Raw genomic sequence first — 23,591 nt, forward strand, 5'->3', positions numbered from 1 at the left:
TGGGGTGGCTCCTGAGGTATCATAGGCCACAGCAGCCCGTTCGGGGCAAGGCCTCAGCTTTAGGAGCCCAGCGGGTAGGAGAAACGGGTCCCGGAGTAGCCCCAGAAGCGCAGGAGCACGAACAACACGACCCCCAGCAGCAGGAGGGCGCCCAGGGCCCCGAAAAGGATCCCGAAGAAGGCGCCGAGTTTCAAACTCAGGTGCTCACAGCGCTCGCCCCAGGGCGTGTAGATGGAGAAGGGCTCACAGCTGGGGACAGAGAGAGGGGACACGGTCAGCAGGGCGCTCAGCCTCCCCATCCCTCCTCTTTGTCGGGCCAGAGGAGGTTTTCCACGACAGGCTCGGCTCCCCTCTAGGGAAGGGGCGGAGTCAGCCCTGACTTGGAGCTGAGGGGAGGCCACTGGGCTACCAAGGCGGGCGGGGATGGGGGGGGTGGGGTGGTGAATTCATCTAAGGTCGCCTCCTCAGGGACTTCGGAGAGGGGGCGGGGCTGGCCGCAGGTGAGCATGCGCAGTCACAAACCCTGCCTGCCCCCGGAGAGCTGGGGTCCAGTGCTAGGCTCCACCCGCCCCCTCCTTGGACCCGGGAGCGGAGAGGGCTGGGCCCATCTGCAACTGCAGTGGGAACAAGCGTAGACGGAGGGCAGTGATGTGACAAGACGGCCCAGGTGGCGCTGCCCCTCTCCATGGCAGGCCTGCGACCTAGTGCCCTCCCCTCACAGGAGCCCCTCAGACTGCTGATGAACCGTTGGGGCAGAGGGCGCCAGTTTGAGAGGGCCTCCCCTGACTGTTACTCTTAAGGAGGGGCAGGGCCGGGCCTAGACACAAGACAATGGGTTCCTTTTCCACAATGAGGCAGCAGGCTGTCCACCCAAGAAGCAAAATCAGGTGGGAGAGTCTGGCTTTGGAACCCCGATCCTGTTACTTAACTTGCTGGGTACCTTCGGCAGATTCCTTATCGTCTCTAAGCTGCAGTTTTCTCATCATTAAAGTGGTCATAATATCTACCCAGTAGCTGGTTTGAGTTGATAGGTAATATAGCAACTTTTTCATCCGCACAGTTTAGGCATGCACACATCTTCTTTTCCATTGTCCCTTTTCCCTCTGATCCCCTTTCTCTTAATTACAAACGGAACCATCCTAAATTTTCAGACACCATGAGGTACCATGGCATTTCCGGACCCCTTGCAGCTTGGATTCCCAGCACTGCCCTCCGCCTCCTGCCCCCAGCCCCGCCCACCTGCAGCGGGGCCCATCGGGCAGGTGCTGGCACTGGCCTCCGTGCTCACAGTAGCCCTCACTGCAGGGGGACACGCAGGTGAAGCCGCTCTGGGGGCGGAAGACCAGGTGGTAGCCCTTGTATCCGCTGCATTGGAAGTAAGTTTCCAGCGTGCTCACATTCACTGTCAGGTAGGATAAAAGTGAATATAGAAAGTAACCGATTAACACCAGATCTATACCTTTTGGATAAAGAATTCCATTTTCAGGCACTTATCCTGAGAAATAATTGGAAACACACATGAAAACTACATATGTTCATGGAAGACCAGAGCAGCATGGTTAATAAGTGCAATAATGTTCAACAGGAGTGGTTTTGTTAAATATTGTGCAACTGATAAGCACCACGGTATGAAAAATGCATTGGTTAAGAGCATATGCTTTGAAATCAGCCAGACCTGAGTTGAAATTCAAACTCTACTACTAACTGGTTGTGTGATTTAGGGGAAATTTCTTAACTCTTTCAGCCTCAGTTTCCTTATTTTTAAAAGGAAACTACCTTGCTGTAAATTTTAAATGAGATAATATATACAGAGTATTCAGTACAGTGCCTGACACAGGAAGCCCTCATTAAATGGTCACTATTAGTATAACATTCTTTTTAAAATCTATTATAGCCCACTATATTAAGACATATTGTAAAATAATATATGAAATTGGAATGTGTATACAATATACAAGATAATATGTTCACAATTATTTGAGTAATGAGGAGGTTAACAAACATTAGGCATGGTTTGATCCCTTTATTGTAAATAAATTTATATGTGTGAAGGTTCCTATGCATAAAAAAAATTCAGAAAAATAGGTGCAAAATGGATTTGTCTCTGGGGACTGGGATTACAAGTGATTTTTTTTTCTTTTTGTTAATTTGTGTTTCCTAAAGTTTCTACAATAAACACATTGTACTTGTATAATAAAAATTGTGGGATGTTTGTTTGTTTGTTTTCTCTAACAAAAGGCACAATCAGGTCTGGGGTGTCCTCTTAACCCCAACCCTAACCCCCTACCACCCATACGCATAGTAGTTTGGAGAATTTCACATCGTTGTCCCTGGGACAGAGGAGGCTTAGCCTGGATTCTAAAAGAAGCTCTGGCTTGGTCCTGGACCCAGGTAACACAGCAGCTTCTGTTGGGTTTGACATACTCACTGCCCTGTTCTCTGCCTGACTCACAAAATACGATGGGCTATTCCTTTCCTTCCCTGGCAAGCTTGCCAACCTATCTCATTCCTGTTCTGGGATAATTAGGGGCTGTCAAAGTTGAAAGGGACCTCAGAAATCCCATCTCATTTTCCAGATGGGATTGTGGAGGCCTAGACTGGGGATGGCTTTTGCATGGGGTCACACTCTTTCAGGGAAGGGATATCTCTGCCCCTGGGCCAGGTCTCCAGCCTTCAACTTAATATGTCCAGCTGGAGGGCAAAGGCAAAAAGAATGTCCTTGTTTATGTTTATAAAGTACAATGGTCTTTTAACCAAATCATTAACAATTTTGTGGAAAGAAAACCGCTAGCAGTGATGGTCAGGAAAGCAGCAGTTGGAGTAATTGCTCTGTGAAACTGTACACGTGGGGATTCATCAAGCAGTATTTTGTGCGCCTGTTCTTGAATTTAGAAGGCTGGTGGGTAAAATGTTCACAATTTCTCTCAAAAATTACGAACAAAAAAACCTAAATTAACTTAATTTTTGTCTGTGGCTCGCTGTAGAACACATTTCAGCCATGGATTTGTGTGGGCTGCAGATCTGTGACAGGCTCCCTCTGCTTACCTCCCCCCTCAGCTATCCCAGTAGCTGTCCCCAAGACAGTGACTCACGAGCCATCATACTGTACACGTCCCTCCTGCAGATGGGGTGGAAGGTCACGTTGTTCCTGGGCCCCGCACTTCTCTTCCACCTCCTCCATGGAGTTAAGAACGCCTCCACCACTGCGTCTAGCAGCTGGGTATTCAGGAAGTCGATGACAGGGCCCCCAGGGCGGTACTGGAACTCCGAGATGATGTTCCAGCGGTGAAGGGAGCTTCCTGAGGCCAGTGCTATTGGGGGCTCACTGTATGGGAGGGGCGCAATGAGGGGCCAAGGGGTGAGGAGTTTGGGGGAGGACCCGGCGACCAGGTGGGGACAGTCCCACTTACATTCGATCCACTTGTCTGTTCCAGAGAAAGGCCCGCACATCCAGGTTCCTCAGTCTATAGGCCACCTAGGGCAGAGGATGGGAGTCGGGGTGGGAAGGTGGAAGTGAGGGTGAGGCCCAATCCAGAGAGGAGACCCTTCCCACTTTAATGCACATATTCATCCCTTTCTGTTTCCTTCTTCCCTTTTTTAAATTTTTTTCTGGCCACACCCCACGGCTTGTGGGATCTCAGTTCCCTCACCAGGGATTGAACCCCAGGCCACAGCAATGAATCCTAACCTGGAGTCATTGAATCCTAATCCTGGAATCCTAACCACTAGGCCACTAGGGAACTCCCTGTTTCCTTCTTTGAAGATGAGGACCCAAGACACCAGAATGTTTCTTATGCATTTCTGCATCCCCACACCCCAGCCTAGCCTGGTGACTGGCACAGGTCCCTGCTTAATAGAAGTTTGTTGGTGAGTGAAGGACTTTATATATCCTCACCCCCACTTCCTATCACAAGGGGAGAATCTGAAATGAATGACCTCTACCTTGCCTCTGATCCCCGATTTACCCACTCATTCTCTCCCCACGTGTATATTGAACAGAGATTATATTTAGCCAGTCCTAGGGGATGGTCAGGTGCGAGGGATGTCAGTGTGACTTAGGAACAGTCCATCCTTAAAGACCCATAGTCTGGCGCAGTAGACAAATGTCAACAGATTTTACCATACAGAGTGTGGAGTGCTGTAGTAGTAGTAGTAGCAACAGTAGTAATAATCATTTGGATAATTTTTTTCAATACATTGTGTTTTAGGCACCGTGCTGAGTGCTTTACCTACATTATCATTTAAACCTTGACACAAACCATTGACATAAGTACTGTTATTACTTTTATTTTCAAATAATTTGTCTAATTATTACACCTGCTCTAGTGAGTGGTAGTGTCAGGATTTGAACCTGGGTAGGATTCTAGAGCCTCAATAACTCAACTACTGTGCTACTTTGCCTGTGATTGGGGAACGGACAAGGGCATGGGAGCCAAGAAGAGGGAGGCCCAGTTTCCTCGGCAAAGTCAGGGAAGGCTTCCTGGAGGTGAAATGCCCTCTTGTGTTTCTTCCATATAACATCTAAGGGCAGGTCTTGAGGGATGCTCGGAAGGAGAGGCTGCATTGACTCGGCCACCCTGGACTCTATTCACTGAGTTGGTTATTCTAACCCCCTTGGAGGTCTCTGTCCTAGGCCTTCCTGCTTTCCTCACCCTCAGCCTTCCCTGGGGCAGGAGGCTCCAGCCTCCTCTGGCAGTTGAATCTAGATGGATTATGAGATGCAGAACGCACAAGCCATGGCTAAGACCCCGCCCTGAACCTGCCAAGACCCGCCTCCCCACCCAGAGCTGGCCTGCAGCACTGACCGAGGCATTGACATCTGCTTGGGAGGCACCTTCGTCTTCAATGAGCGAGAGATGGATGATCCTTAAGGGAAGCTCTGGAGATGGGAGAAGGAGGTCCATAATCACCTCACAGGTTTACCAGAAGGCTTAGCAGAAGTGGCCAAGTCTGCTGACCCTCACACAAATGCATGTTGGACTACAGTCAAGGCTTCCCTGACTCTTGTCTTGCTGAGCTGTGAGGTCACCTTCGGTCTTTCCTCAGCAGACTGCTCAGGCCCGTGGTTCATGCTGTGACAGCTGCCCCCCACTCGCTCCCATAGCCTACAACTTACCACCACCTGAGGGAAATTTGGAGTTGTGTCCTGTGAGTTCGAGGGACTTAGCCTGGCCCCCAGAGCCCCATATCGTCCCCCAAGGCGAGAGAAGTGGGGATGGCGGAGTATCTGGTCGTACCTAGACGGACGGTTGGAGAGAAATTGTTCCCAGCCAGGAAGCAGCGGGTGTCGGTGAAGGCTGGGGGGCAGGTGCAGGCGGGCTGGCAGGCCAGAGCCTGGGAGATGTAGCAGTGGCCGTTGTTGTAGCAGTAATTCTCAGGGCAGGACTTGTTCTGACAGAGGAAAGGGTTCTCCAGAGCTGCAGGGGGAGCAGAGAGGTCAGCAACACCTCACTCAGCAGCAAGGGGCGGCCCCCGGCCCAGGGAAAGCTGCTCCCAGGACAGGCTTGATTTCTTTCCCGCAAAGCCCACTTAAACTGCATTCTGTTTGTGGGCCACTCTGAACCCCAAACTATCCTTCTTCCTTTTCCAGACATTTCTTTGCTGGGCGACCCTTTTTCCCCTGCCAGGTAAGGGTTCTCCCAATTCTGCTGAGGGAATGGAGTGTTTATCAGACCCTTCCCATCAGGAAAGGACCCTCTTTCAGGAAAGCCCACCAGCCTGTTTTCTTCACTTCCATCCCCTTTTCTGCCTTTATAAGGCTGTGGTTCTACCTCTCTGGTCTCTGCTCAGAAGATGCAGTGGTCTCTAGATTTCACTGGGGCGCTTCAGGGGGCTTAGTGGAGGCCTCACCGTGATGCCCTCATGACTCTGATGGCTCAAAGGTCGAGCAAAAGATGGTGGAAGGAGGACTCAAAGGGAAGATGAGGCACCCCTGTCACCAGATGCCCATGGCAGCACCCCTGCCCCCCATCCCCCCCTCACACAATGTCCTGACTAGGGAAATGCAGAGACCCAGGGCCTTGTATCTCTGAAAACCCCCGGGAGGCTGAGGGTCCCACCCCAGCGTACTTCTGGTTCCCTGGCTGCTGCTAAAAGTTCCCTCCCCTCTCCAGGCCATCTTCAGTCTTTTGCCCTGGGTTTCCCCCAACAGTGCCTCAGGGCTGCTCAGCTCTGGCCCCTCCTCCATGCCTGTACAATCTCTTCTCCTTCGGCCTCACACCCTGCCATACCCACCTTACCTCCTTACCATACCCACCTGTATTGTACATTCTAAAGACTTGCTGGAAAGGGGGGAGAAATGGTTCGCCCAGTTGTCTTAGGCCCTCGAGATGTCACCTGTCCCCAGAACCTCCTCCTGCCGAGGCCCTGTCCCCAGCTCACGTGCACAGTGACGTCCATCCCCAGTCAGGTTCGGTGGGCAGGCCTCGCAGCCCTTCCCGGAAATGCACTTCACATTCGGGAAGCACTGCTCGTCACAGGGGTCCTTGGAGCGGTTGCAGTAGCGGCCTAAGGTGTTCCCGTCACACCTGCAGTCGGCCACCTGGAATGGGTTGCTGATCACTGGGTGGCCAGGAGGCTGAACCATTAAGGGTTTCTGGGGTGTTGCACCAACCCCTCTGATCTGAGAATCCATGGACCCTGAGTCCTTGTCTTAATTCTGCCAGTATCCACTGAGCAACTTCTTGAACAGGCCCTGGGCCTGCACGTCCCTGTCAAAGGCAGACCGTCCTCCAGGCCACATGGCCTCCCTGGGCCATCCTTTTCCTGAGCCCTCTGCCTGGCCCCTGCCCCGGGATCCCAGCCTCTTCCCTCTCACAGCAAATCTCCTTGCCTGAAACACTTCCTAGAGTAAGACAGGGGCTAAATAAATAAATATTCTACTATCCCTGGAAAACTGGATCCTACGTAAGCTGCAGTTTCCTGCTCTCTCTTCCCTTGCTGACTCCCAACCACGAAGAAGGAGGTTCGCTGCTGAGCACAGTGAAAGCGCGCAATAACCAGAACAAGGGCACAGGGAGGGGAATCGTCCAGATCCTCATCAAGTTCCTCATCTCTCTTTTCTATCTCGCCTACTGAGATGACGCTGGAAAGCTCCCTGAAATGGAACCCTTTAACACTTTGTACTGCCAAGACTGGATATCTTGGGATATCTAAAATAATATATTGATTTTAATCCCTTTTCCCCCCACTCCGTATTTTTTTCCTTTTCTGCCTCCTGGACTCCTCCACCTCTCTCCCTTTCAAGTAGGAATTCTCTGCTCATGCTTCAGGAGAAGGGTGTGTGTGTGTGTGTGTGTGTGTGTGTGTGTGTGTGTAAGAGGTGAAGGAGGTAGTGGGGTATTGCCAGCCGAACACTTTCCTTTCTGACTCCCCCCAAAAAGTGGAAAAAAAAAAGCAGATGGGGCCAGATTCATGGACTTAGGCCAAGTATCTTGGTTAGAAACTTGAATGGAGAAGGATTTTCTTCAAACTGCAAAAGAGATGCTTCTTTTAGTTGGAGGAAGAGAGTAAAAGGGGGAAAAAAAGGTTTTGGGGGGACCAAGATCAGAGGCATCTGTACTTCTCTTCCCAACACCATGAAGATGAAGCCCCAGAGAAATGGCTACGCAGTGCTTCTAGGCAGATGGGACCCTAAGCCACTCTGCAGGTTTCCTGTGTCTGAGCAAGGCCCAGAAGCCACAGAGCACTCCCCTATGTCTGAAGGGAGGGTGCATGGAGCTGTGATCCGTGTAGACTCAGGCCCAGGGACCACTTGGGCACCTTCCTACCCACATCTTACTGTCTTACTTCACTGTCTCACTCCAGAACCATGGTGCTGGGAACCACTGGGCAGCTCTAAGAAAGACTGAGGTGGAAGTTTCCTGCCAGCCTAGCTAAATGGGAGCTGGGAGATAAAAATTCAGTTGAGCTATAAGCAGTAAAGAAAGTTCTATTTCTTACTCTTGTCAGTTTGTGGCCCGAGATTGGTGTCTGCTCTACTCACCTACCACAGCTCCACCCACCTCCCATCACACACATTAGCACAGAGGAGCTGAAGGACGACACCCTTTCAGTTCCCACTTCCTTTCCCTCAACTTGGAAACCTCCCCCCAACCCTCTTCACCACTCACCTCCAGGGAGGAATCACCCACCCGGCTGGTCTGGTTGTATAAACACTGGCTCTCTGCCTTGCACGCACAGACCACCGTCCTTGGCTTGAGTACAGATGACAAGTTGTCCTTGGCACTTCTTGCTAGAATCTCCAGAGTAAATGGTTCCAGCAACTTTGGTGTCCATAGCAATGTCCCATTCTCTGCCCCAGGGAAGACGAGACTGTTGAGAGCTGGAGGCCTCAACTGCTCTGCTCTCTGCCACCCCAAGTGCTGATGCTGGACTTCCCCCACCCCTCTCAGACCACCCCTCCAATTTTCTCCGGCATTTCCTTGAGCAAGGCTGGTTTCCTGGAGTGATCCTGATCACGCCCCGAGCTGGAGGTGGCACCAGCCCAACTCAGGGATCGTAGGGTGGACCCTCACAGAGGGGGAGGCAGCTGCTCCCCCTGAAGAGACCCCAAAAGGCAACCCTGCCTAGGCCTGCACCAGGATGGGATATCCAGGGGGGATGGAGGATGAAGGCCAGGATCCGCCCAACACTTCCCCAGGCTACACTGCAGGCCAAACTGACTTCAGCTTCATGGCATCCTCATCCCTCGCCCTGATTTCTCACCCACTGATCTCATTGCCTGGACTTTTGACCAGCCACCTTCAGACACCAGACTACAGTGAAACACTGCTACCTATCAATAAGGACTCTTCTGATCCAACCTGTCTTATGTTTTTCAAGAAAATAGGAACGCCTCCTTAAAACAGTAGATTGAGAAGAGCTGATAGTAGGGAACAAACGAGCATAACTTCCAGGCCAGCACTCTTCAGGATAGGAGTTCAGTGGAGGAGAAAATCTCCTGATACTGTTAATTTGGCACCTGGGAGGATGCTATATGGAGCAACAGGGTACAGCCAAAGCAGTCCCTTCTTATGCAGAGAAAGAAAATGAGTCAGAGAGGTGTTCAGAGCTCAGAATAAGGTCCCTAAGGGCTTTGGTTTAGCAAAGAACAGTCACCAGCTTAATTAGTGCTGGCAACAGAAGGCAAGCTACATCCTGTGGGCTTTGACTCTTTTTTTTTGCACTTTTTTTTTTTTTTTTTGGCCATGCCTCGTGGTTTGTGGGATCTTAGTTCCCCAGCTGGGGATTGAGCCCGGGCCCACAGCAGTGAAAGTGCCAAGTTTTAACGACTGGACTGCTAGCGAATTCCCAGATTATTATTATTATTATTAATCTGGGAATTCCCAGATTATTATTATTATTCTTGACCCAGATCATGGTTACAGGCCTGAAATGGGGTCTTCACACCATTACTGGGAGGGAAAGATGAAGCTTTGCTTGGTCCCAGCGCAGAAAGGCAGATAAAGAGAGGCAAAGTGAGGTAAACATGGTTGACACACATAAAAATAGTGAGAAAGGTACCAAATGAAGTTATTTGCATTTCTTTAAATCTCGTTCCATATGATATCCTTCTTTTAATAAATATGAAAATGTTTTAAATTAGTATTTGTTAATTGTTATATTTATTCTAATAATTTGTTGATTGCATAAGGATGATTGCATATTATAAGACTGAGATGAAATGATCTTTGAATCAGTTGTACGTGCCCAGAGGCAGTCTAGCTAGCCAGCCAAATCTCCATAAACCCATCACTACTATTCACTGGGGGCACCTATTTGAATTATAGGGATTATTCCCAAGAAATGTTGGTCCTGGATATTCCAATGGAAAAGTGACATGAAGTTGCACAGGGTATAACAAAATTACCCAAAGCTTGACTCAGACCTCACCTGCTACAGCCCCAGCCAAGGATTCTTACCAAAGAGCTTGAAGTCAGTGTAGTTGTTTCTGAGAGTGAATGTGACGTCCTTAGTGTTGCTGGTGCAATTAACCAGCTTGGCCTGTCCCATGTAGGCTTCCATCACATCAGGACCCTCAATAGAGGGGGGGTACTGATCTGAGACACAAAGAAGGAATGCGAGGAGTGAGGCAAGATACTCTCTTGCCTTCTGGGCCTCCTGTTTCTTTAGTCCTCTCTCTTGTGTGAAGCGTTGCCCGGGCTGTGACCTACCTCCAGAAGCAGGAATTATTCTGTGTACCTGCTCTCAAACACATGCAGAGTAGGTTGTGGTTGTATTGCCCACACACCCAAATCTTTATTCTCTCTTTTATCTTCTCCTCAAACAGGATTCAAGTTCTTTCCTGATCAGAATGTTACTCTGGGCATGGTATGAAGTGAATCAGAGGTCAGCGTTGCTCAGACCATTGTGGAGTTTTACCTTTGGAAGAGGGCTGTAAACCGTGAGGGTAACATCTAGATGGGCTTTGCATTTGTCAGGAAATGGAGAGGGAGTAAAACCTTTGCACTGGTCTCTGTGTTTTGGAGCCCTGCTATTTCCATACAATTGTTTATTCATTCATTCATTCAGTCAGTCATAACAAATATTTACTGAGCATCTACTCTATGGCTGGCACTGTTCTAGGTAGTAAGGATGCAGCGATGAACAAGTAATAAAAAAGATACCTATGAAAATTAGAAAATATGTTAGATAGTTATAGATACTAAGGAGAAAAAATAAAGCAGGGAAGGCACATAGCAAGTGGGGGTGAATGTGAAATTTTAGGCAGGCTAGCCAAGAAAGGCACTGCTGAGAAGGTGACATTTGAATAGAGACTGGAAGGAGGTGAGGGACGAGCCTGTGGCTCTCTGGGGGAAGGGCATTCCAGGCAAAGAGAATAGCACGTGCAGTGTCTCGGAGTCGGGTGTGAGCCTGGCATGTTTGAAGAACACAAAGAATCCAGTGGGGCTGGAGTGGAATGAGTGAGGTGGGAAGTCCTAGGAGAAGAGTTTGGAGAGGCAGTGGGGCCAGATTGGATAGGGATTTGAAGGTTATCATAAGGACAGGGCTGGGGAATCGTGGCACAGTTTGAGCAGAGGAATAACATGAGCAAAAAAATCTGTTAAGTTTTAAAAATGTGGAGCTTAAAGGAGTGTCATGGAAGGGGGTCACCTCATCTGCTCCCTAACTCTGCACATGCCTCCCTGGGCCTCATACCACTTACTCAGGGTGGTGTTCATCTGCTGGTATCTTCTAAAGAGCATCCCAGTGTATAGTCCAAGGCTTTTGTTTCCTGTGGCCAGGGCATCGTAGATGCATTGTTTATCTCCATTACACTTGGAGGTCAAATTTTCATTCAAAGATTTGTTTCCCGACAGTTGTGAAAAGAAGACAGGGGTGAAGTTGGAAGGCAAATGGTCGTCCCTCTTGCCAAAAAGGCTTGTTCCGTTGATTTGCCCTAAAACACACAAGGTGTGATGGTGGTGGCACCAGGGTGGGACTCCAGCTATATTTCTGCTGTGTCCACCCCTTACCCTTACTTTATATGGTTTGGGTGGGGGAGGGGGATGTGGAAGGACAGAGTGACTTCCAACTTCTGAGTCTGGAAGTCCCCACTCTAGTGAGTGAGGGCCACCCAACTTCCTCGTCCTCTCTTCCAGGTAGAGAGACGCAGGTGGGACGGAAGTGGAGGGGACAAATCTGGGGTGGAGGGGACAAATCTGAGGTGGCACCAGCATCCTCAGGTCTCTTCCTTCCTACTCCTCTCTCATAGAGGACAGAAGTCTGGTCCCCACAGGCCTGAGGGAGACGGTGCAGCAGCTTCCTTCATCCTGGCCCTACCCCATCTGCCTGAGGACCCTGAGGCTCAGACTCACAGGCCATTCCATAGTGAAAAAGCATCTCCTCGGAGCTCCCTGGGGGAAGGGTGGAGCCATTGGGCATCCTGAAGTCGTCATCTGGGTTGCCGTTCCAGAAGCCTGAGGGACAGAGCAGGAGTCAGCCACCCTGGGACTGTGGCCCTCCCCTTCCCTGGGGAGCATCCAACAGGTCACATGGAGATGTGGGGAGTAGGGGGCCTGCGAAGCATCTTTCAGTTGCATCTGTTGTTGGTTCAGTCCTCCAGGAGGCCAGGAGAGGACTATAGCCTCAGAGCCTGCCCCTCTGCTTCAGGGAAGAAGGAAATGAAGGAGGAAGTGGGGAAAGAAGGGAGGGAGTATGGGGGATGGGGGAGGGTGGGAAGGTGTGAAGCCAGAGGGAGGGAGGGAGGGAGGGAGAGAAGGGAAGGGTGGCTGCTGGCCCCATGCTCCCCAGAGCCCATCCTCGATGCCCCCTCGGCTGCCCTGGACCCAGAGCTTCAGGAGGACGGGAAGTGAGCCTCAGAGGTAGCTGAAGAGGTCCCTCCTCCTTCCCTGCTGCTCTGTACCCTCAGGGCTCTGTTCCAAGGAGGCTGAGAAAGGAAACTCCACCTGTGATGTCCACAGGCCCACTGGAGGTGGAGATGCTTACGGGCTGGGGGTTCTGAGCTCCTACCGCAGAGGCAGGCTCCTGCCTGCTCCTTACCCATGAGGCCCTCTGTGCGGTTCTGATACTCCTCCGGGAGGCTGCAGGAGGCATGGAGGATGTTGGAAAGAGCGATCACTGAGATGGTCACTGCCCCATCAAAGTTGACTGATACCATGGAGCCATTGCGGGTCATTACAACTCCAGAGGTGTTGAACATCTCCTGGCCTGGAATGTTGGGAGACAAATGAGGAAAAAGCCAGCGCTGGAGACCTGGAGGTCCAAGACTTGGCAGTAGTGAAGTTTCAAGATGCAGAGAGGAGACTAAGAGCAGCTGGGAGATGCCCTGCAGGGTCCTACTCCAGTGGCCCCAAACCACACTCACAGGACACCTTCACAGCCCACCCCACCCCCTTCTCCCTGGGGACTGAGGACGGGCTGTCATAGAGAGGCTGTCACAGCCTCAGGGGAAGGAGGGAAGTGAGGAGGGAAAGTTTAAGGCCCAGCTCTGGTGAAGAAACTGCTCAGGCACAGCTGCTGGAGGGACAGCAGGGGTGGTGACCACGCTGCTCTGCCCCGATGCCACTGCCTCTCCGCCCCAGCTCCCTTCTCCCTGGTGCTGGGCACCCTGCTGATCCTGACCCAGGGTAGCAGGAGAGGGCAGCTGACGGCTGTCCCCAGCCTACCTTTTGCATCTTCACGGTTAGTCTCAAATGTTACAGTCTGGTTGTTGAGCCGAACGTGGATTGTGTCACTGGGCTTAAGGAGCCATTGAACCTGGAAGGGAATTGACAGAGGCCTAAGCCCGACCTGCAGGTGGGCCGAGAAACTGAGGAAGGAGGCTGCGGAGAGCTCAGAGCCTGGGGCTTGGATGAAGGTGAAGGTGATGGGGAGTGTGACCACGAGGTGATGCTAGCTACCATGTGTGAGGCGCTTGGCATGGGCCAGGCTCTGAGCGAGGCACGTTTCATAGATTAGCTTTTAAATCTCACAACAGCCCTGTGAGGTAGGTAATATTAATATCCCCATTTTACTCTAAGGAAAAGGAGGCACTGGAAGTAAGTTGTTTCTTCAGTCTCACAGCCAGGACCCTAATCCTGTGTCTCCCGGGTTGACTTTTTTTTTTTTAATTTCAATTATTTATTTATTTTTATTGAAGTATAGTTGATTTACGATATCGTGTTAGTTTCAGGTGTACAGCACAGCAATTCAGACATATATGTATGTGAAGAATATATATATATAATTCTTCAGATTCTCTTCCCTTATAGGTTATTACAAAATATTGAGTATAGTTCCCTGGGCTATATAGTAGGTCCTTGTTGGTGATCTATTTTATACATAGTAGTGTGTATGTGTGTTAATCCCAAACTCCTAATCTGAACCACTGCGCTGGCAAGATGCGTCCTCCCTCCCTCCTGCTCCCTTCCCTTCTTCCTTCTCTTTCTCCTCTGGGGCCTCAGTCTCCAGCTGAAGGTCCCTGAGCTAAAGGCTCCCTGCGAGGGGAGCGCCCTGGCCCCACTCACCGTGATGGGGTCCAGGCTGCTGGAGTTGTATTCAGCGGCGAAGGCAATGAAGTTGGTGGCCTGGGCCGAGCCGGTCTGGGCAGTGCGGCCCTGCAGCAGGAAGGAGGAGTTTCCATCCCGGGTCCGGACCAGCAGGAAGTCTCCCAGCCCATTGAAGGTGTAATTGGTACCATCCAAGGTGGTGATGTGGGGGTCCCCAAACATCCAGGCTGGAACAAAGGAGGTACCACGTTGGCAGGGCAGACCAGGGAAAGACCTGGGAGACTTCAGCCTGGAGAGGTGCTCATGGAGCATTTAACCCTCCCCGAAAGCCCTCTTGTGCTTGTGTGCCCCCTCAAGTCCTCTCATTACCTCCCCACCTACCACACCTCCCCCTCTGCAGGGCCGTGTGTGAAGTCCCTCCTCTGCCACACTCCGCACACACCTCCACCTTCCCCTGTGGTCACAGCGCTGCCCCAGGAAGCTTGTGCCGCCCTGGTCCAGACCCCGAGAGGCTAACCCTCCCCAGATCTTCCACTTCAGCCCTGCTGCAGGGCTGGGCTCCAGCAGCCTCACCTGGCCTCGGGGGCTGGTACCCAGCGCAGCTGACGCGGGGCCTGCTGAGCTGGTACAGGGCGCAGAAGGAGGGCTTGTCATTGAAATGGCAACACCAGTTCTGCGGCTCCAGTTCTTGGTCTGTGGGGAAGAGCAGCAGGTTGGGGGAGATGAGGGACCTGCAGGACCCAGCTGGGAGGTTTGGGCAGGATGATGCGGGCGGCAAGGGCATGGTTGGCAAATCAGGCCCACATGAGTTCAGATCCCACCCTGCTTAATGACCTTAGGCCATTGACCAGTTACTATCTCCCTTGTGGGCTTGTCAGAGCCACGTGGAGCAAAGCCCCTGGTGGGCAGGCACAGGGTCCTTCCTTTCTTGGGGGGGGTGGTCTGAGTCCCACCGCTCTCCAAGCGCTGGGAGTGGGAGGCTGTGGCTGGTCGTCTGGGGACTAAGGAGGCTGCTGAGATTGCAGGGAGGAGGTGGGGAGCACATGCTTACCCTGGGCCCCCAACCCTGTCCTCTCTAGCTCCTTTGGAAGGCCTCTGCGGGAAACGACTCCACGTCTTCCCCCAGACAGCCTGCTAATCTGGGTCAGACCAGGCCCCTCCCCTTCCCTAGAAAGATGTCCCTACTCTGGGCTGGGGCTATGGGCCAAGTGGAGATGGGGCAAGAGGAACTCAGTCAGAAATCCCTAGGATGCCAGCTGGAAGGGATGTCGGAAACTTCCTAATGTTACAAGATCAGGAAATTGAGGGGAAGTAGCTGGGAGGAAATGTGGACAAGAGGCTTCATTCTGTGGGTCCCACTGCTGACGTGGAGCCCAAGCTGGTCTCTGACAGTGAAGAACAGAAAGCTCCAGAAAAGGCGGGGTTGAGTTTTCCGTGGACACACTTACCGAACTGCCAAGGACTCTGCACTCTCCAGCCTTGGAGAAGCTCTCCCCAGGGTCCGTAGCTGCAGCACACGCCCCCTCGCCAGGAGGAGAAGCTGCACAGCTGCCTGCTGCCAAGGCCCGACCAGGCTGCAACAAGCCCAGACATACTCAGGCCCAGGATGCCTGTGGTGGTGGTGGCAGTGGGGTCGGGGTGCTTCCAGGGAGGAACTGAGGGTGCCCCGGAAGGGAAAGGTCAGGTATGGCCAGAGGGAGGGTGTGGGCTTGTGGGGGACACTGGGGGTGCCTCGAGAGACAGGAAGGAGGTGTCACCTATGTTGATGGGCTGGAATCTCAAGTCCCATAGTCCCTGCCTCCAGGAACACGGGCAGGAGATCTGGTTCCAGCCCCAGCTGGGCCACTGAGACTGTCTCTTCAACCACTGCAGGCACTGGAGACGGTAGTTGGGCTTTTCTTCTTTGTGTAGCTTGTAGATTTGCAGCCCTCGGAGGCCTGGGGGAGCAGAGGAAGAAGGGGTTATCCCAGGGCCTGGGGCCACAAGCTCTGATTTAGCTTTAGGGACACGCAAAACTCATAAATGCACCCTCTGTATGTCACTCCCCCAACTCTGGACAGCTCTTCCAGGGATGAACCCAACTGAGACTGGCAGGGATTCCTCCCCAAAGGCCCCTTTGATGTGACGTTCAAAATCCCAAAGCTTGGGGCTTCCCTGGTGGCGCAGTGGTTAAGAATCCGTCTGCCAATGCAGGCGACATGAGTTCGAGCCCTGGGCCGGGAAGATCCCACATGCCACGGAGCAACTGAGCCCGTGCGTCGCAAGTACTGAGCCCGCGATCTAGAGCCCGTGCTCTGCAACAAGAGAAGCCACCGCAATGAGAAGCCCCCCCCCCAAAAAAAAAAAAAATCCCAAAGGTTGGATCTTAGGGTGAAACCCTGGGACAAGTGCTGGGCAGGGAGACCTCACCTATACCCAACTCATAGCCAAACCCTGGCCCTGAGCGTCAGTCCACCCCATTCTCTACCCTCATGTCTGCTACTCTAAGTTCCAATACCTGTCAATCCCCCCAAACCAGTTTCTCCTCATGCATCCTATATCTCAGTGAGTGATGCCACCAGCCACCAGCCACATGCTCAGACACTTGCACAGACATGCCAGTGGCCAAAGCAGCCAGGATGGAGGCTGACACTCAGAGGCCAGCTGGGGAGCCACAGGGAAGTTGGCACGTGAAGCAGACGCTTGCTCCAAAAATACGAGGCTGAGGAAGTTTCCTCTGTGCCCAGATGCCATCCTTGGAAACGAGAAGTAATTGGGAGAAGAAATCCTGAAGGGGGTTTGAACTTTAAATAGACCTTTAAGTAACTGTAAGTTACTTACCACCCACCCCAGCTGCATGAGTGAGAAATGGGGCTCCAGAGTACAAAAAAATGCAATAGGACATAATGTATTAGATTTTGATCCTGTTCCCACACAAAAGAAGAAATTATCAAGATAACTACAGTTTGATAAGGTTTTGAAAAGAATAATCATTGTTTATGATTACCTGTTCGTGTATCTTCTCCACAATGGCCTGGTATCAAGGGAAACACACCAGATACTCTCCCCCAAAACACACACACACACTATCACATTGCACCCCCTACATCACAAGCAGATGCATCTGGATAGAAGGGACTTAATCTGATAGGACAGCTTTCTCCACAAGATGGCACTCATGATTTGACTCAGCTTCTGTTTACCAGAATTTCTTGCCACAGAACAAATAGAACTGGATTTGTGCTTCACAGTTTACATGGCTAATTTCTAATGCTAAAATATCTTTTGTTCTATCACATTTTGGAAACTGTAATTTCTTTCCCTTTGGGGCCACCAGACAGTACAAGTCATGGAGGAGGCCCATGGGACCTAAAGTACCGGCCTTCTTACCAGAGTGAGAGCTCTCTGAGACCAACAGAGTTGGTCTTTATTTTTTTCATACTTCTGGCTCTTAGCACTGTGTCCAGCACACAGCAGGTACTCAATAAATGATGACTGAATGGATGTCAGATCCCCTGGAACTCCTTTTTGGTAGATCCATTAAGGGATCTCATCTGGGTTCTCACTCCAGCTCTGGGACAGGACACTTGGAGAATTGTCCTAACTGCTCATTCATGTCCCCACCTCCTGCTGTACCCCCGTCCTCACTTCCAGGATCTGGGCCCCCTCTCATAGCCCTCCTGGGTTTGGCTCATTCCAGGGAGAAGACTCTGTACTACATGAGGGTGCAGGAGGTACGCTGCTCCCTGGGCGGTGCCAAGTCTGGATTCCACCTGTGGGAGGTCAGATTGTGCTGGAAACACCCTTTGGGATGGTGGAGATACAAGGGAGCTGCCCCTCTAGGACTGTCATGGCACACGGAGTGCGAGAGAGAAGAGGACTTGAGTCCCTCCAGTGTGATAAGGTGGCGCTTTTACCTGAGTTGGAATCCAGGAATTGGTCTGGACGATACTTCTCCCACACTGGCTGGAATGTCAACGGGCTGTTTTTGAAATACCCATCTCCACTGCAGGCAAAGGAAAGAATCTCTGGCCTCTGTCACACAGACTCTTTCCCCTCAGTCAGCAAGTTACTCATTCATCCGGCTGGTCAGTCAGCCAGTCACCCACTCGGTCCGGCCAGTCATTAGTTATCAGCTGGTCAGTCAGCTATTCAGTCAGTTGGTCAGCCAGGCAGCCAGAATCACTGACTCCCAGCGCTAAGCAGGAGCGGGAAGGAGGCAGATGGGGCAGGGGTAGGAGGCCCTAATTTATTCCACATCAGATGGAGAACTGCAGGAAACTGGTCCTGAGACGGGGGTGTGAAAGAAACAGCTCAGGCCTCCTTCCTGTTAGTTTCCCTTCAACTAGGGGTTGGAGAGGGGGCGCTGTAAGGGATGGTTGGTTGTGAGGGTTAGGAGCAGTCTCTGAGTTAGGAGGACCCGGGCAATGGGTGCTCCGCCCCTCTCCCCACACCCCAGGGTGGTGTTTAAGCGCTGCTCCAGGAAGGAGGGAACCCTGGAGCAGAACCCGCAGCCTCTCTGGGTGCACGCCTCAGAGCAGCGACTCCGGATCCTTTCTCCCCTTTGACACAGGACAGATGAGGCACATGGGCGTGACACCTTCCATGGGTGCACTCAGAAAGGTGTGAAATTCCCAGCTAAGTTGGATAATTCTGCTACTTTCTCCTCCAGGGCACATCAAAAAGCAAGTGAAAGCAATGTAATTATAGGGGCGATCCTGAACACACTCTCGGAGAAAAACCCTTGCAGCAATTACCAGTAACAAATTACATGTGACCTTCACAACTGATTGCACACACACCATGGTTCAGAACTGTTGTGTCAGAGAATGAGCCATCTCCACACTTGGGAACCCACGCCCGCATCCACGCGCCATCCATCTCTCTGCTCTCCATCTTTGCCACTGACCCCACACAAGCTGTTGGTGCCCCTGGGCGAGAGGTTAATTCTCAGCCCATCAGAAGTCAGGAAGGCAGATTTCAGCATTCTATTTTGGATTCAACTTCCTGCTTTGCCACTTCCCAGCTCTGTGACTCTGGGCAATGACTTGTCTATTTGTACCTCAGTTTCCTTACCTGTAGAATGGGTAGTAAATAGTATCTCCTTCATGAGGTTGTTGTGATAGTCAAATGAAATAATGCCTATTAAGTACTTGGTGTAATAAATGTTGGCTGTTATTGTGATGTTATTTGAGAAGTCAAGAGAGGTCAGCTAATGTCAGTGGAAATCCTAGAAGTCAAAACTCTGGGAATTATTATCACTGTGCACGGGGATTGGGGTAGGGAAGAGAATGGCAGGGTGAATAGGGATCTTTTAATCTGAAACAGCAAGAAGTGGGAACTGGAGTCCGTGTGAGTCAGAAGCATTGGCAAGGAGGAATCCTGCCTTGTCCTGGGGGGGATGGAGTGTGTGTGCAGCACAAGCCCTGCTCTGCAGGGCTCCAGTTATCTGCTCAGTGCTGACAACCCCTCCCTGTCCTACCTGGAGAAGCCCATCAGGACGGGGTTGCCTGGGCGCCGGGTCACATCCCACTGCATACCGCCGCTTTGGTAGAGAAACAAGGCGTAGGACCTGCTCCCGTCTGTGGAAAGGATGGCCTGGTAGGTGCTGGTCTGGGGGTTGGCAGGAGACAGACACAGGGATGCCTGTGAGAGATCTGGGATGTCCCACCACCCATCCCACTCCCCCGCCACCCGACACCCACGTCACCTTTTCCTGGCCTACCCAGAGCAAAGGCATGGGCTTAAAATATAAGCAAGTTTGGAATTATGCAGAGATTTCACCCTAACTGTCAAAGCACCTGCCATGGTGGATTTGCCTTCTTTGTGACTTCTTTCCAGGGAGGGAAGGTAAAGGACTCTGGATTAGAATCCAGTTAGAAGAGGGTCTGTATGAGAAAGCTTCAGCAACCTGAGAGGTTAGCCAAGACACTCGAGAGCTGGGAGAGGCCTGAGGAACTTCCTCTGGGATATTTAAGGATATTGTCCCAACGTCCCCTCACCCTAAATAGCGTGGAGGACCACGCAGGTGAGACTGGAGGTTCTCTGAAGGTGGGTGTCAAGCACTGGGCTTGTACAAAGTAGGTAAGCAATGAACTTGTTGAGCCAATGAAGAAGTGAGTGACTTTTTAGACCAGACACGAGGAATAACTTTGTGACTGTCCGAGCGGTGAGGCCCCAGAGAGAAGATTAAGGAGAGCCTGTGGTGTGCCCCCTTCCACTGGATGCATTTTGGTTGAGAGCCAGAGTGCGGAGTCAGAAAAACCTCAGTTCCAGGCCTGGCTTTGTCATTTGCTAGCTGGGTGACCATGAGCAAGTTGCTTAACCTCTCTAGCCATCATCTTCCTCATCTCTAATATGTGGATAATAATGTTAGGCTGAGCCATATAAAATTGCCAATAGGCAGCCACTTTTGACTAACAGAAATTTCATGTCCCATGTTTCAACTCCTAATACCCAGTGCTCTGGGCTGGTGTGATGTCATGTAAGCGAAGCCCTGAGGCACACCTGGCACATGGTAAGTGCTCAGGAAACAGGGCGGGGGTGGGGGAGTGTTGGAGGTGGAGGGATGGGGGATGGGGAGGCGGGGAGGTGGGCCGGGAGGGGAGTGCTATAATCAGCCATCTGTCCTTGAGTCAGAGAGGAGTTTAGAAGAGTGGGCTCTGCCTAGGATTCTAGGATGTCTGGCTTCCAGATGGTTCACAGGGAAGTGCCCATTGGTCCACTCACCCCGATGGTCCCCCAGGCAGGATAGGCGGGGGCATGGACCCACGTGACCTTTAGCGTCCACCTGGCTTTGTAGTTCTGGGTGTTTGTTAACATTTTAATCCAAGACTCCACCTCCCTCACTAGCAGGTTGTATTCATCATAGAGAGTCTCGTATTCCTAGGAAAAGAAGGCAGATACGGACAAGGAAATGAGGGTCCCAGCTCAATACTCCTGAGGGACCCCCCACTTTCTGCTCACTTTAGTCCACCTGTGTCTCCCGTCCTTCCCCCTGCCAGGCCTACATTTTCACAGTTAGTGCCTGTGACCTTAAGATAGATCCAAATTCGGGCCACAGGGAAACCTGGGGTGTGTGGAGTGGAGAGTCGAGGCCCAGAAACCCAAGTCTTCTGGACTTGAACTTGTGCACCTCTTAGCATAAACTGGCTCCGACTGTGCAACCACCTGTGCCCATTTGTACCTCCCTATGTCCAGCTGAAGGCTCCTTGAAGACAGGCACGTATTTCTTCACCTTTGGACCTTCTGCAGTGCCTTGTCCGTGGCAGGGGCACGATCCACATTCGCCTGCGGTAGCTTTCATTGCGCTGGTAGCGCCCACTGATTGCAATCATAAACCCCACCCAGGAGCACACGCAGGGTCCCTGCTTGATTCAGCCTCGTTAGGATGGACCCCTACAACCTCATTCTAAAATCAAACCATGGATCGCTGCACCCCATCTCTGTCACCTGCAGTCTTCCCGTGGTTGTATCCTAGTCTGCTTCCTTCCCGCCCTCATATTTAAGCTTCAGTCCCTGCCCACACTGAGCCTGGGCTCTGACAGCTGGAGCACTTTCAAGGCCCTCCACACAGCCCTTTGTGTCTCCTTGGCTGCTGCAGGACCCTGAGTGCTGAGCTTTGAAAGGCCCACCTGGTAAAATATGGTTCCCCGGCTGTTGGAGAAATCAGCATCGTCCCAGAATGGAGCCACCAGGGCCACAGGATCCCAGGCTGTAAAGCCTCTAAGGGGAGGGTTGGGGTAGGAGAAAATCTGGTACTCTGACTCCGGAAAAATGATTTGGCCATTATCTGTGAACTGAGCACAAAGGTTCTTCTGGTTAGCATTCAGGGAGGGAGCATCCCAGCCTTGGGTCAGCTCCTGGGATGCGTGAGGGTAGAACTTCAGAGACTTCAACAACCTCTGGAAGGTCTCATCCATCTCCCTGCCTGCTGGGAGAGGCCCTGTACATAGTTCTCCCACAAATACTCTTCATCCTTAGGCCATTCCTCACGTCCTAAGACCTTCCTAAGGTGGTAGGTTTTGTCCTGCTTCAGTGGCAGACCCTTTCACAGTGTGTCCTGACTCAGCCCCCTCACTGAGGGCCATGACTGCCATTCAGCTCTCCTCCGGTAGACATGAAGTATCAATACTTGGACCAGGGAACCAGGAAATAATTATAGAAAATGTGAACAGCATCAAAGAGTCAATTTTCCCAAGCAGAGCGTCCTACGCAATAAAAGGGCCCCTGAAAACGGTGGAGAGCTTACTAGGCCCCGGCACCTCTCTACTGAGGTGACAACACTTCTGTCCACCTGGGTGGGGAGGCCTTGCCTAGCTCCCTGTCTTCCTCAGCTGGTGCCCTATCATTAAAGACGGTGCATGCAAACTGAGCTAGCGGCAGGGACACAGTAGGTGCCTGACGAGCGTTGCTCCCATTCTCCTGCTCGGTCATGGTCACGGTTGGTCATGGTCACAGGGATGTCTCTGAGGCTTGGAGGGAGAAGCAAGGCCCGCGGAATGCAGGTCATGGGTCCTGCCCTTTGGGCTGCAGTCGGGGACTCACGTAGAGGGAATCCCGGAGAGAGGAGCCGAGGGGGAAGCCAATCTGGGGTTTGAAGAGTGGCGAGGTGAAGTCCACAGTCCTCTTGACAAACTCCTGGTCTCTGGCACGCAGCCCGTAGGGGAAGAGGGAAACGCCTGGGCCGGTACAAAGAGGAGCAGGAAGTTCTCATGGGCCCTGATGTCATCAGGGCTGGTAGGGGCCCCCAAGAGTGTCCCCAAGCTGCTCCTCCACCCTTGTCCCCTGTTCCCCTAAGTGGGAACCATCAAGGACTCCTCTGTCCACTTGCATTCAACCCATCTCCTCATTTTACCCCTGAAATGGTACGCTCAGCCTTCCCCAGTTTGAAGAAAAACAGATTCTGCTGTCAGAATACCAACAAATTATTCTGTACCAGTTATGGTACTCAAAATTCTTTTAAGGGTGAAAAGACAAAATTCCTCCAACGTAGTGAAGATGAGTAATTGAAAGATCATTTCACAGAATGAGACTTGTTCCCTAAGATGATATTTCTCTAGATAAACTTAAAATCCCTGTAGAATTTGTCATCAGATCCCCCATGGAGGTCCTTGGGCTCCAATTCGAGAAATCTTGTCCTAAATATTTCTCAAATGGGCCTCCCCCTTTCCATACTGGCAGCCCTCACCTGGTGTTGCTTGGAATACCGCAGCAGTCTCTACACTGCTCTCCTGGCCTCCTGCAAATTCATCTCCCACCCCAGCCACCATGGAACGGTTCATAAATGTAAATCACGCCACGTCCTCCCTGGTGCCTGTTATCTACAAGATTCCCTCACATGACAGCCTTGCTTCTCAACACCCTTCCCCTCACTTCTGGTAACCCCGAATTCTTTACGGATCTCCTCCCCATGCAACACTAGGACTGCTTTTCCTGTCCATGCCTTTATTCCAGCTGTTCAGGCCCTCCTGCCTGCCTGGGGCACTTCCGCTACCCCAGCTCCTATTCACTCTTTCCAGGAAGCCTCCTCTTCACCTTGACCCCACCCCCCACCCCTGACATTCCCTCGGGCCTTCCAGTGTGCGCACCTAATATCCTGGGCTTATTCCTCTAATGGCACCTACAGAGGCAGCAGCTCTGTCTCTTGCTAAACAGCGCCTTGATCATTTCTGTATCTCC

At 51.8% G+C, this 23,591-nt stretch overlaps 1 protein-coding gene across 1 annotated transcript in view; it reads right to left on the bottom strand.

Annotated features, from left to right (window-relative positions):
* Positions 1-19: 19 nt before the first annotated feature.
* Positions 20-23,591, bottom strand: part of MUC4 (mucin 4, cell surface associated) — a 29,988-nt gene continuing 6,416 nt past the window's right edge. The window contains 23 exon segments of the mRNA XM_061192738.1: positions 20-58; positions 60-249; positions 1,240-1,402; positions 3,093-3,325; positions 3,411-3,475; positions 4,806-4,879; positions 5,238-5,417; positions 6,382-6,541; positions 8,112-8,293; positions 9,903-10,040; positions 11,147-11,380; positions 11,799-11,900; positions 12,484-12,651; positions 13,110-13,200; positions 13,950-14,158; positions 14,505-14,624; positions 15,380-15,505; positions 15,689-15,868; positions 17,828-17,916; positions 19,393-19,523; positions 20,640-20,795; positions 21,545-21,709; positions 22,458-22,591. Coding sequence (XP_061048721.1) covers positions 20-58; positions 60-249; positions 1,240-1,402; positions 3,093-3,325; positions 3,411-3,475; positions 4,806-4,879; positions 5,238-5,417; positions 6,382-6,541; positions 8,112-8,293; positions 9,903-10,040; positions 11,147-11,380; positions 11,799-11,900; positions 12,484-12,651; positions 13,110-13,200; positions 13,950-14,158; positions 14,505-14,624; positions 15,380-15,505; positions 15,689-15,868; positions 17,828-17,916; positions 19,393-19,523; positions 20,640-20,795; positions 21,545-21,709; positions 22,458-22,591 — 3,329 coding nt within the window.

The sequence above is a fragment of the Eubalaena glacialis genome, chromosome 6, assembly GCF_028564815.1.
Source record: "Eubalaena glacialis isolate mEubGla1 chromosome 6, mEubGla1.1.hap2.+ XY, whole genome shotgun sequence".
NCBI classification, from domain to species: Eukaryota; Metazoa; Chordata; class Mammalia; order Artiodactyla; family Balaenidae; genus Eubalaena; species Eubalaena glacialis.